The sequence below is a fragment of the Pempheris klunzingeri genome, chromosome 5 (assembly GCF_042242105.1).
Source record: "Pempheris klunzingeri isolate RE-2024b chromosome 5, fPemKlu1.hap1, whole genome shotgun sequence".
Lineage (NCBI taxonomy): Eukaryota > Metazoa > Chordata > Actinopteri > Acropomatiformes > Pempheridae > Pempheris > Pempheris klunzingeri.
In genome coordinates, this window is record NC_092016.1 from 12,365,129 (window position 1) to 12,378,096 (window position 12,968).

The 12,968-nt window shown below is 43.4% G+C and overlaps 1 protein-coding gene across 1 annotated transcript; it reads right to left on the reverse strand.

Moving 5' to 3' along the window:
• tbc1d2b (TBC1 domain family, member 2B) lies at positions 1-12,179 on the reverse strand. Its single transcript, XM_070830298.1, has 13 exons — positions 11,790-12,179; positions 10,823-10,973; positions 8,876-9,050; positions 7,646-7,800; positions 7,221-7,480; positions 5,169-5,594; positions 4,881-4,991; positions 4,466-4,662; positions 3,520-4,014; positions 3,317-3,434; positions 2,860-3,045; positions 1,539-1,660; positions 1-1,166 (listed from the first exon to the last, which is right to left on the reverse strand). The coding sequence occupies exons 1-13, from the start codon at positions 12,129-12,131 to the stop codon at positions 971-973; spliced, it is 2,934 nt and encodes a 977-aa protein (XP_070686399.1). The 5' UTR covers positions 12,132-12,179; the 3' UTR covers positions 1-970.
• Between the last annotated feature and the right edge of the window lie 789 nt (positions 12,180-12,968).

The window sequence follows — 12,968 nt, forward strand, 5'->3', positions numbered from 1 at the left end:
GACACTGTATGTGTAATGGCTCGGTTGGAGGCTCTCTTGTTATTTGATCTGAATCCTGAGATTTAAAAAAAAAAAAAATACAAGTATGGTTTTCCCCAAAATGTTCCACATGCTGTTTATGCAAGAGATAAATACTTGGGAGGAGTCTGTTTTCTGATCCTGGGTCTGATGGTAAAGAATACATTGCTTGATTGTAAGGTGGATCAAAAGTCTGATGGGTTCTTCCTTGGCCCGTGCTGCACCTTACAAACAAAATTCATGAAAATGCACGTGTATTCTTTTAACTAACACCCCTATACGGTGGAATGATATGCACAATTTTGGTACGACTCAGTGCTCTCAAGGCTCTAAGACTTAAATTTTAAGGTTCAGCAGAATTCGAGTATCAGCATAAGTGATTCAAGTGCATCAAGAGACACGGGTCAAACACAAAAGATGTGTTGTCGAGTGGCAATGTGGAAAAAATAAAAAAAGATTTTAGGTGACAACTTTAAGACATTTTGAAAGGAACAAGGGGACGGAGAAAGCAGAAGAAAAAACAAATCAGTATCCTAATGAAAACAGGGGTTCAAAAAATACAATCGATCCTTCAACAGGCATAAACGATCCAGCCATGTTTTTAGAAATACTGATTTGGACTGCAAGAGTGTAGCTTGGCACTGAAGGCTGAAGAACCATGGACAAAGCGTACGGTTTTGGCTGTCACGTAAACAAACAAACACATAAAAAATAAGGCGTTTGGCAGGAATACTGATAGGAAGCCCATTCGGCCTGTAATGTTTTGGTCTTTTGATGCCATTTCCCTCAAAATGTATAGAGAGTTGATTTTTCCAGCTCTGATTCGGAGACCAACTCCCACAATTCTTTCAGTAAACTCTCTTTACAACTGCAGCACATGGTCGGCGTGAGGAGAAGACGTCTTTGCCTTCATGTTTCAGCCACAAGGCCGGGACATATGAAAAGCTTGAAGTCAGTTATCCTCCTCATCATCGCTGACGAAGCTCCGTCGGTCCTGACTCGTCTCCCTCTCCCTGAGGAAGGTCTGTCTGATCGCCTCCAGCTCGGTCAGCTCCAGACGGACTTTCTCTAGGTGGAAGGAGCGGCGGTTCTGGATTTGCCGCATGGGGAACGGGTTCATGTCCACAAAAGCAATGTTCATCAGTTTCCTGGAGAAAAGAAAAGAAAAAAAAGACAGTTCTGTCAGAGTTTTTTTTATTATTCTGTGGTGGATGTGGAGATGTCAACACCCCTGTTTTGTATATTTGTTATAAGTTACTAGGTGTATGCCTTACCCAAAGTCATTTTTGTACAACAATCATGACTATTAAACCAGTTCTGATGTGAGAATAATCATTACGGATAAACTTTAATGCTAGACTCTAGACGACAGGTTTGAATGTATACGCAGCAAGGAGTAACGATCAGCTATTCAAAGGTTAATTATCTTCTTCCTTATTTACTGCAGACACACTGTCCTTAGAAATGTTCATGCTTTTACACATGAATGCAAATAGCAAAACAAATTGCAGTCACTGTGCCTTGAATCCAGGATTGTGCGCGTGAAGTATCGAAGATATTTGAAGATGGTTGTGGAATCCTCCAGCTTCAAAAACTCTTCCTCTTTGTACTTGAAGAGAGCGAGGGCAAAGCGAAATATGATCTGTGGAGGAAAATGATCAAAGCCGTGAAATCTGCCTCATGACTTTGCCTATGTGACCGTTTCACACAACACATCATCACACAGACATGCAAAGCCATGCAGGCGGTATTTATTACTCTTAATATACACACAGCAGAGTATACTGTCTAGTTATAAGGCAAAAGCTATGTATTGGCTTTGTTAACAGCTGAAGCTGCAGATGAGTAAAACTGTGATTCCTACCACAGACCTCTCCTAGGGTCTAAATTGTGGTTTTAATCAATATTTTCAAGTAAATATGACTAATTGTCTTTGAAAGTGGTCGCAGAGAGTAATCCCTCTGCAGTTCCCCTCGGCTCTACGGAGCTTAATAACAGCCTAGGTTCATTCTCGCCACCCTGATTGTGTTGTGGGTCACAGATCGCAGCTGTTTTTCATGAAGAAGCTTTAAAACTGTGTGCTACCGGCTGGCAGCAAAATGATGACAAGCTGTCGAACATAATGGAGTGCTTAGCTGGTTCCCTCAGAAGACCAAATATTGGCCTTACATCCACCAAGTGGACACACAGTTTCAAATGGATGACAATGTTGCTGGTATAATGCTGCATTGCAGAGCATCTCTACAAGCTAAAAACCACACAGTGCTGGTATATCATATTACATTAGCATTCATTTGGCCTCATGTTTGTGTTCGCTTGATGAATATATCCAGTACCAACACTCTAGGTATAAAATATCTAGGTCTTTCGCTTGCTCGGTGTTTGATTTCTTCAGCATCTAGTTGCTAGCTTTGTATGCCCGCCATTTGATACTGTGCAGGTAGCATATGGTGAGCTTTGTTTTGAAACAATAGCTGCCCACTGCTGATGGAAATGAGGATTATGAGAGCAAGACTTGTGGGACAGTGCAACTAAAGGCAAATAAAGTTCTGTTGAACTGAAGAACAGCTGTAAACACTTTAACACAAATGCTGGTTAGATAAAAGTTGGAGACACAGTGGGTACATGTGTCAAAGTGGCACAGAAAACTAGTGAGATGTATCATCTGTAGATGGCAGGCAAGCTTAAAGCCAATCGAATAGTTACACCACAATTTTGAAAGGTCTCCTTATCCTTATTTTCTTCCTTCAGTTTCCTACAGAACTCTGTGAGCATGTCCAGACAGAAATGAGACTATGTGAAATAAGAGGATAACAGTTTTACTTTCGTTCTGACTCTTACCTTTGGACCTTCATACAGAAAGGCATCCCAGATCTTGAAGAGGATGTCGCTCACCACACTGTCCACAAACACCACCAGGAACCAGTTGAAGGTGATGAGGGAGAAGTCCACTTTGTACTGCTCAAAGTGGGCGTGAAGCCGGGGCAGCTTCTCACTCATCAGGTCCTTGAACACGCGCTGGTCAACCTGCACAGATGTAACCAACATATATTTATATATTTACACTCGCTATTGCTCACAGAGCTGTTTATTTCTTACAACATGTGAAAACATGGAATCAGATCCAGATTGATTACTGAGCTGCATTCCTTCTATGATAAGTCATGAGCAGCAGCCTCAGTCACATGAATATGACATCACTGACACCAGAGACACATGTAAACTCTGGCAACGAGGCAGCATCTTGTCGCTGTGTCTCCTAATGCCTGAATACTGTACAGCCATTGAGCTTGTTTACCTGTGAGCCAAGCAGAGTCTTGGTGTAATAGTCTCTTGGCATGAAGACCTCCACAATGGCTATAAGGCTCCAGAAGGCATCCTCTTGGTCCAGATAGAGCAAGGCAATGGCTGCCAGCCTGAAGAAACATGCAATACAAATGAATGGTTACAAAGCATAAAAGGATAGAGGGAGAAGGAGGGAAACCAGAACCCATCCCATACCTGTTCAGTCCCTGGCAGTAGCCGATATCCGGATTCCTCCAGGAGAAAGCCATCAGGACATTCCGGAGTTTCTGGATGCCGCCTGCACTGGGAGAGGCATAGTGCTTGTTGTTGGGCAAAGTACGCAGCAAGTCCAGCTCGATCTGCTTCGAGGCCGGATTGGGCTTATCCCGGGCCACATTTAGTAAGGTCTCATAGTAGTCGGGCGCCAAGTGGTCCCGAAACTTCTTGACATGGAAGGAGACGCACCAGCGCCACACCTGGGAGCGGTGCTCGTGGGGCACACCGCTGCGAATCAAGGCTTTGAGCTCGGGGGAGCGCACCAGGTCTCTGTTCATGGTGCTGGCCAGATAGTTCTCCCACTTCACCCCGACAGACACCTCCTGATCCGTCATAGACAGGGACTTCAGCTCCAGAGCTCTCACCTTCGCAACCAGCTTCTCCTCCTCTTCCTCCTCCTCAGGGACTGTCTTGAAGCCATAGGCATCATACTCACTGATATTAAATCAAGGCAGGGACAAAATGTAGCAAAATTATCATCAATCAGTGATGTTCAATTCATTCCAAAACACATACATCACACACGTATGTGACATATTTGCTTAATCTCCCTTCTGTTCTATATCACTAATGAATTGCTTGAATTTGTACCGATACATTTCGACGAGCCCGTGGGACATGACAGAGCTTGCACAGAAGTTGGAGCAATAGCAATTGTGATCACAAATTAGCAGACCTAGTTTTTCCAGTCAGGAAGAACAGAGTACAGCTGCTGGCGAAGCAGTTGTATAATTATGCTGTATGATTATCTAAAATTGCTTATACAATGTAATTATATTGAAATAAATTGCATTGAATAAAAAATGTAGAGAGATGTATCATACTTATCAATATGAGCAAAAAAAAAAACAATCTATTCATAAAGGTTTTGTGGCATAGTGCATACCTGACAGTATTTGGTTTAAAGATGGCGTGCTCCTGCTGGTCAGGGCTCTCCGCCTGCAATGCATCCTCTAATAATCTGGAAATGACTTCACGGGCCGGGCTCTGCTCTGAAGACGAACACACCGGGGTCTTCACCTCTTGAAGCAGCACCAGATATTTACTCTCCACCTGACACAATTTGGCCTCCAAGGCCGTATACTGCAGAAAAGACAACAGGAAAAAAATGTAAACATAATTGTTGTTTGAATAACTGATGACAGCAAGATTAAAGTTTGTTATTCATTGTTCCTTCTTGGCATTTTTAGGTTTAGGGGGCACCAGCTGAGATCAATGCTGGACTTCCCCTAAGGGCTACAGAGACTTCCTGTTTCTATTAACAGAGTAAAGCAGCATTGACCAACAAAGTAACATAGTACCTTTGCTTCTAAAGCCTTTTCTCTAGTCTCTGCATTTCTGCGTAATACTGTCAGCTCCAAGATCTCTTTGTTCAGGAATTTGTTCTGGGATTTGTAGCCTTGAAGACTGTCCTGAAAATGGAGAAACATGTGTTCAGTTAATTAGAGTACAAATTTAGCCAGAGCATCATCACACCCTGATAAAAAATATCTTAAAGTGAAGCCAAAGAAATTGATTCCACAACCTAATAGAATATTTCCTATGTAATCTATAAACTACATATCTGATTTAGGTGTTTCCAGCGGTACCTTGAGGATGTCCAGCTCGTGCTGATCTTTGCTGGGAGGTGGTGAACCGGCATCGTTTGGACTGCCGCTCTGCTCGGAGTTCTGTTGTGACAGCTTGATGATGACTTCATCTTTGGCCTGGATGGTCTCCATCAGCATCCCCAGCTGGTCGTTTATCTCCCCCACCTTTATTTTCAGGCCCTTCAGCTCTTTTTGCAGACTGTCCTTCTCCAAGGCGAGACGCTCCATGTGGCCACACAGGGACTGGATCTGTGCGTCTCTTTCCTGAAGGAGGTCGTTCAACTGGGCGATCTCTTCCTGGGTTACCGCTGAACCCTGAGCCTGGTCTGAAGCCGCAGATGAATCTGGAGCCTGGGCTGGACGGCGCACTGGCTGCCTGTCGCACTGGGAGGTTCTCAGAGTTTGCTGCAGAAGTCTCACCAGCTCCTGGTTAAGTAAAGAGAATTTTACTTGCATAACTGTTGACCATATTCATAATGGACTAAATGTTGATTACATTTCATCATTTCTTCCACTTAACACTGCTGGGTGCAGAGGTATAACTTCTGTACTGACATGCATACTCTTATAATGCTTTTTATTTTCTACAACTTGTGTATTTTGATTCAATATGCAAGAAAAGCACTGTCAGCCACAGCTTTGTAGTCTGGAAATAAAATCTCAAAAATGTCACAATTCTGTTATATTTGTTCTTCTAAACACCTTTGACTGCACACACTAGTCAGGGTTTCCCACAGTGTTCTATGGCAGATGTGAGCCACCTCGATTAAAACAGAGACCACCCAACATTGTAAAAAAAAAAAACTTTTATGACATGATTGCATTATACTTTATGGAAAAAAACATTTTACCACCATTTTACAGTGTAAAAGCCACCGTATTTAGTGTGCCTATTTTTTAGGCCATTATGTACTGAACTGAAGTGCACGCATTATTATCTGGGTGGTTTACCACCTCGGCTAAATAATTTCCCCGGGAGAGAAACCCTGCACTCTTTAAGTGAGGCCACAGTCATGCTGACCTAACATGTAACACTGCCACCCATGTATCCAGATAACCAACTTCATGTAATTACAGAGCATGAAATTCAATTACAACAGTTTACCAAAGCTATGCATATTATTATATCTGCTGTACTGAGAAAATGTGGCCAATGTGAAAATACTTGGCTCGCACATTTGCACATAAGTGTGTGTGAAGTGCGCTCACACAAACACACACATGTGCTTGACCTAAAAAGTCCATGGAGCGATAGTATATATATTTCCAACAACAGTTACACAGAGGCAGTTATTCAGAGTTGCTGAGTCAATTCTTGTTAAAGTGTGGGCTGGCGATAAATCACTTCATATAGAAAGCATTCACACACACATTATATATTCATCGGGTTAGCGGAAGCCATTGTGATCAATTGGCTGGTCTCAAAACACTACAACAAGAACAGAGAGTAAAGGGAAGGAGCAACACAGTTGTGATTGCCGTTAGGAGAACTACTGTTTCCTTGTTTTTAGCTTCAGCATGACTAAACATTCGCTGTCTTCCTGTGTGAGTGAGAGCATTACAAGTACACCAAACCCTTCAGTCAGGACGCCACGACCTCTGGCTTGTTCTGAATTAACTAAAATGACTCTAGTGTGGGTAATTTACACTGTGTGACGTCAGTCCTGGTGATTTACAGGTAACCGTGAAAACCATCAAATCTTTGTTACATTAATTTTGAGATATTACAATTACTAAACAGGGAAAGACAACTAAGACTAAGACAGGATGGGCAGGGGAGCTTTGGGACACACACACACACACACAAAGAGTTGCTCTTCATCAAGAGTCTTATGAGAGACAAGGAACATATAACATCCTTGTTAAAGTAATAGTATTGATGGCAAAAATAGGTTGGTCTAGTTCCCTCATAGTAAAAAGAAGATAAAATCATTTATGTCTGTAGACAACACTCCCCCAGAATGTTTTCATGTGATCAACATACATGTATAAGAATCTTTTCTTAAATTTCTATGACATTAGGTGAAACAATGACAGTGAGACTAACTGTACCTTCTGACTGGCCAGCTCTTCTCTGAGTGTGGCCTGTTCTTGCTGCATGCGGCTTAGTTCTTCCTGCTGGCTCTGGCTCTGGAGGCGAAGCTGCATCTCCAAAGGCCTGCTGCCATTACACTCCACTGGGGAGCTCTCGGCACTGCGAGTCTCAGCGTTGCGCCCAAATCTCCCGGGGCCCATCATGTCTCGGAGCAAAGGCTTCTTAGGCCGTGAGGAGTTGCGCCCAAAGTCAAACGTAAACGCTGATCCAAAAGAATCTGAAAAAGAAGAGAGTTGCATCACTCACTGTTTAAGAAATAAATATGACTCAGGAGGCTGGGGCAGGCGGAAGACGCTTTGGAAAATACAAAATTTGACAATTTGTCATAGTAGCAAACGGAAAAGGAAAATGAGTATTTAAAGGCAGCAAGGAGTGGACGTACGTCTGTGTGCGTCCGAATTATGTTTCTGTTCAGGGAAGTCCTTGGGTGGAGCATCCACCAGCTCCCAGTCCTCGGCACTACTGCTGTTACCGGTGTAGAACACACTGCGTCTGCTCTCACCTCCTCTGCCCGGCCGCAGATAAGACATGGAGTTCCTGGCAGACCAGAAACCAGGACACAGGGTGAGTAAGACGAGTATAAATGAAATAATAATCACAAATAACATAAAGACCCAAATTGTTGGGGCATTCTTCAGTTCACAGGTTCGTGTCTAAACTCAAGCCAACACAGACTTGTGTTTTTCACACTTCTGAATGTGAGATCACAGCAAAACCAAAATTGCTTGTTTGCAGAAGAAGTTCATGCCTTCCTCACACCTTGTCTACACCGGACGTGCTTGAGCAACTTTTTTCGGTCGCCCAGTCACGTTTATCTGAAGGAACAGACACGCTTCAACCTGAATCAATAGATCTGTCCACAGCAGCCCCCTGACAGATCAAGCTTGATGAGCATAGCTGTGACCCAGTGCATCTTTTCACATCACATTTCTGGTTGTGGCATTCTTGTGCTTCAGTTGCTTCTACTTTAGTCATGAGCTATAACTGCAAAAACTGTCATTGGTAAACACATTTAGACACAAAACTGCTAGTCACAGATAAGATGTTCGACTGGCTCTTATTTCAGTTGGTAAGACACATTTTGCAACTGGAGGCAAAAATGTTAGTAAGCTACTTGCTGAGTGTGGTATATCCTTGGAAACATCATTGCATTTTAAATCATGAGAAGCTAAATGAACAGACAGGTATGGAGACATGCTACTAAAGATGGCGTCTCAAGTGCTCCAAGATTCTCGTGCACCTTTATAAGTGAACTCTCTTTCCATCACCAATGCAAATTGCAAATTCAAAACCATGCCGCATTTTTAGCATTTCAGTGTGTTGCATTGCTGAATAGATGTGTTGTGTGGCCCAGAAGGGGAACTGTTGATGGCTACATACTAGAGCAACTGGTGAACTATGGATACAACCATTTCCTCTAACGCACTCAACCTCAGGAAGAGCTGAAGAGGCGTTTTCTTTCCTCAATACAGTCCTTATTGAGGTGCATAGAAGATAAACTAGTTGTGCCTGTTTGGCAAGGACACAAAACAAAGACTAGAAAATACACTTTTAAAACCCGTGGGTGCAATATCTTCCTATTAGGTTGCAGAGTGATTTGGCTCAGACTCACCTGAGTTCTGTACCAAAGTTTTTGAGGGAGAAGTTGAGGGGGTTTGTGGACGCAGCAGAAGGGCCTCTGGCTGACTGGATCCCCACCATTCCTCCACCATCTGTTTCTGTCTCCATGGCAAAGTCGCTGCGGACCTTCTCCATGCTCTCACTTAGCTTCTCGAAGACAAACCCATCTGAAATAAACCACAGAGTATATTAGAATAACATATGAGTATTATGATAAAAGCTCATAACCCATATCATCACTCCTACTGTTTAAAATCCACTCAGCAAAATCAATCATCTGTTTGAGGAGAGGAGACTGTAATGACCCTGAATGGATTCCAGAGAAAAGTGAAGCAATATTTTGAGTTACCCAGAATGCGATTTACAGCAGGGTGTATGCCTGTGGGTTCATCAGAATTTCTGAGCCAAGCTGGCTAAATATAAATTCTTCCTCTTTGTGTGAAATTAGCTGGGACGGTGTGGGAAATAAGTTCCAAATAAGCTCCACAATCGTGCTGTCGCGCCCCAAAAAGAAGCCAACTGCAACCACACAGCTGTTGTGTAAGCATGACAATGATCAGACTCCTTTTGCTCCAATAAAACATTTGAACTGATATATACAGACAAGGCCCCTCTAAATCTGTGCCAGTTTTAATTAACACAGCAAATTAGTTTATGGCAGAAGAACAGCTGTACGTGTTACAGCGGGATCTGTTTCGTCGTGCAGTACCTGAACCTTTAGAGTCAGGAAAAGCTTAGTCGTGTTAATCATTCACTAGCCATGCAACATAAAACATTTAAACTTCACAGTGAAGTTGTTAAGCAGTTACTGACACATTACTGAAAGTTTGCCTGATTTCACCGGTCTTTCTGGCACCCACGCATTTCATGAAAGCTCACTGATAAAAAGGTCAAGGACTTCTGACACTGAAATAACACCGCATATGAAAAAAATGTGGAAAAACAAAACATCGGAGCACTTTCAAACACATTTTTATTCTGTGTCTTTATCTTCAGGAACAGCAGGATTGGCAATGTGAGATGGTTTATCTTGTATGGGGCTGATGTTGACAAAATTAAGTACTGAAATATTTTTGACTACCTCTAGAGATTATTTTTGATACACAAAGATAAAATGGGTATTTGTGTCTTTTTGAGAGGGATACACACAAAGAAACCCAAAAAAAATAAGAAGCATTTACAGCTCATTTCAGAACAGTCAAAACAAGTGACGGTACATTAATTAGAATAACTTCACTGTATCCAGGAAAACAAAACCTAGTTTTTCTCAATACAACCATGACAGAGCTCTTTTATAATATCTTATCTCATTTCAAAACATAAACTTAGGTTCAATTTAGGTTCACAGAGAAAAAGATGATGCCTTTTATTGGAATTCTGAGTGACTGATTATAAAACCGTAACCCAAAAACAGTAAACCAAAAGTGAAAACAGCCTCATATCCAATTAATAAAACAAGTGAAAGTCATCAAATGCAACATTAAACTTTTACTCATCTTTCCCTTCAGTTCAGTTATGAAAAGCATTTTGCTGGTGTATAAAAGCTGTCAGTATTGTAAGCGCTACCGAGCTGCATCTATTGTGTCAAGTCACTGTGGCAGAAGCTTGTGAGAACGCTTGAAAGCCCCAAACAGTTCACACGATAAGACTTTTCTTTCTTTCAGTGCATTACAATAAAACACACCCCAGATAAAGTAGACGTCAACTCCTTTCTTTTGCCCTTTGTTGATTTCTCATTTAATCAGTGTTTGACACATCCCTGCCCGCATGCCGTTTCTGTAGGAACCTGGCAACAGAAAGCTCGACTTGTGCAAATATTAATCCATCAGACACAAGCGTTTGCTTTAAGCCGGTAGCTGGATGTGATGAAACAGAGCAGTGAAAAATGGGTGTCTGCACTGTACATGTACTGTGTGTGTGTGTGTGTGTACCTGCCTACCATTGTCTTTGCCTACGAGGCCGGTGGGGGGGTAGGCCAGGGTCGGGGAGCTCCAGCTGTCTCTCTGACCGGAGCCTCGTGTGTTGCTGTACTCCCAACGTTTCTGCTGTAACTGCTGGAGCCAGAAATGCATCACCTGCCTGCTGGGGGCCTGGAAACACACACACACACACACACACACACACACACACACACACACACACACACACACACACAGATACACAAGGTTACTCAAGTCAAGGATTGAACTTAAAAATCAATATCAATGTAATGACACTTTGGCTGAGAAAATGTTAAAGGCTGTGGGATTGAAATAAAGTACATGAAACAGAGCACTTGAAATAGCAGGTCACTATTCAGTTTTGTCATGTGAAGGAGCACAGACGCTGGTTTCAGTCTCAGTTCCAGCCTTGGGCAGTGCAAGCTGTTCGGCATTAACCAGTCACACCATCTGCTGAAAATAATGCAGACTTCTGTGGGCGGCCAGGATGAGCGAAACCAGAGGCACCTGTTTTGGCACCTAAACCCTTCGCAGTCACATGACAGCAAAGAAGACGCCATCACGAGATGCTGTGACCCAGTGCAGAGCACAGATGTCATGGGGGCAGATGAGCTCACATTAAATCACAGCCTAAAATCATCTCTGAGGGTAAACACTGGACTGACAGTGTGTTTGGAGCAATCAGCTGAATAATGTGCTGACTAAGCTCTTATCTGGCAAACATGATCCACAAGAAGAATTGCTTTTTTGTTGTTCCTGGCTCCTCTAAAAACAAGAAAAAGCTGTCAGATCACCCCCCCCCCCCCCCCCCCCTGTCAGCTGGAACATTTGCGAGAAAAAGAAAAGCAAAGCTGAGAGTCAATCTGTCAAGGTAGAATGGGTGTGCCTGCCTTTCCACAATGAGAAAGGAAGTGACAGCAAAACAGTGTTGCAAAGCAGCTTTACACATGCTGAAAAGTTTCTAACCTTCAGGAGAAACTCCTTCCCGGCGGTGCGGATCTCAAACTGCCCCTCTTCTCCCTCCACGTCGTAGCTGAAGCACGCATCGCCGATCTCGATGTGTCCGAGCGGCAAGGCATCTTGGGGAGTCTTGAAGTAATACAAGTAACATTTCCTGGGATCATACACGAACCACCTCGGCCTGTACCCCCTCAGAGGCCCCTTGCCGGACAGTTTGTTCAAGTACCCGCACAGCTTGGAGGTCTGCTCCCTCGCTCCCTCGATGTCGGCCACATCCACAGACTTGGAGGCCAAGATCCGCGAAACTGTGCAGGACTTCGCCTCGCTGCCATCCTCCTCTTCGTTCATCTTTCCTCGAAGTTTCTTCTTCGTGCAGTGCAGCGGATGCCCACTCCTGTTTCCATCCGCATGACTGCCTGCCTCCCGGAGAAGGGAGGCATGGGAGTTGTAGTTTGTAGCAACGGTGACGTGGTGGGACCGTACGGTGTGGTGTGTGTGTGTGTGTGTGTGTGTGTGTGTGTGTGTGTGTGTGTGTGTGTGTGTGTGTGTAGAGTACCGCTGGGTGGTGGTGTTTGACCAAATGTGCAACCAGAGATCCTCAATCAGCTACAAATGGTGAAATAATTATTGCCATAATCTAAATACCCCCCCCCCCCAAAACTGGAGATAATTAAACAATAAAAATCCCCCACGAATAACAAATATTTAACATTGTCAGGTGAACATGGCTGATCAATCTGCAGACTACTGCTCTGTGTATGAACCACATGGCCACCAAGGCCCTATTAAACACATTAACAACACTGCAGCCCATCAGCATGCAGCTGCAATATGAAACCCTTGAGATAATATTGTTGAGATGATTTACTTGGGGCTCAGGAGCAGCTGCTCAGTGACAAATTAAAAGTCTTCCAAAAAAGTAGAATTACAAAACTATTCTCAGCAAAACATATTTAAAGCACCAAAAGGGAAAATTGTTGTACTCCGGCTTCCTCCCACAATCCAAAGACATGCACATTAGGTTAATTGTTGTACTCTAAATTGCCCGTAGGTGTGAGTGTGAGAGTGAGTGTTTGTCTGTCTCTCTATGTGGCCCTGCGATTGGCTGACTTAGACTTAGACTTAGACGACCAGTTCAGGGTGTAGGGTCGCCCAAAGTCAGCTGGGATAGGCTTCAGCTCCCCC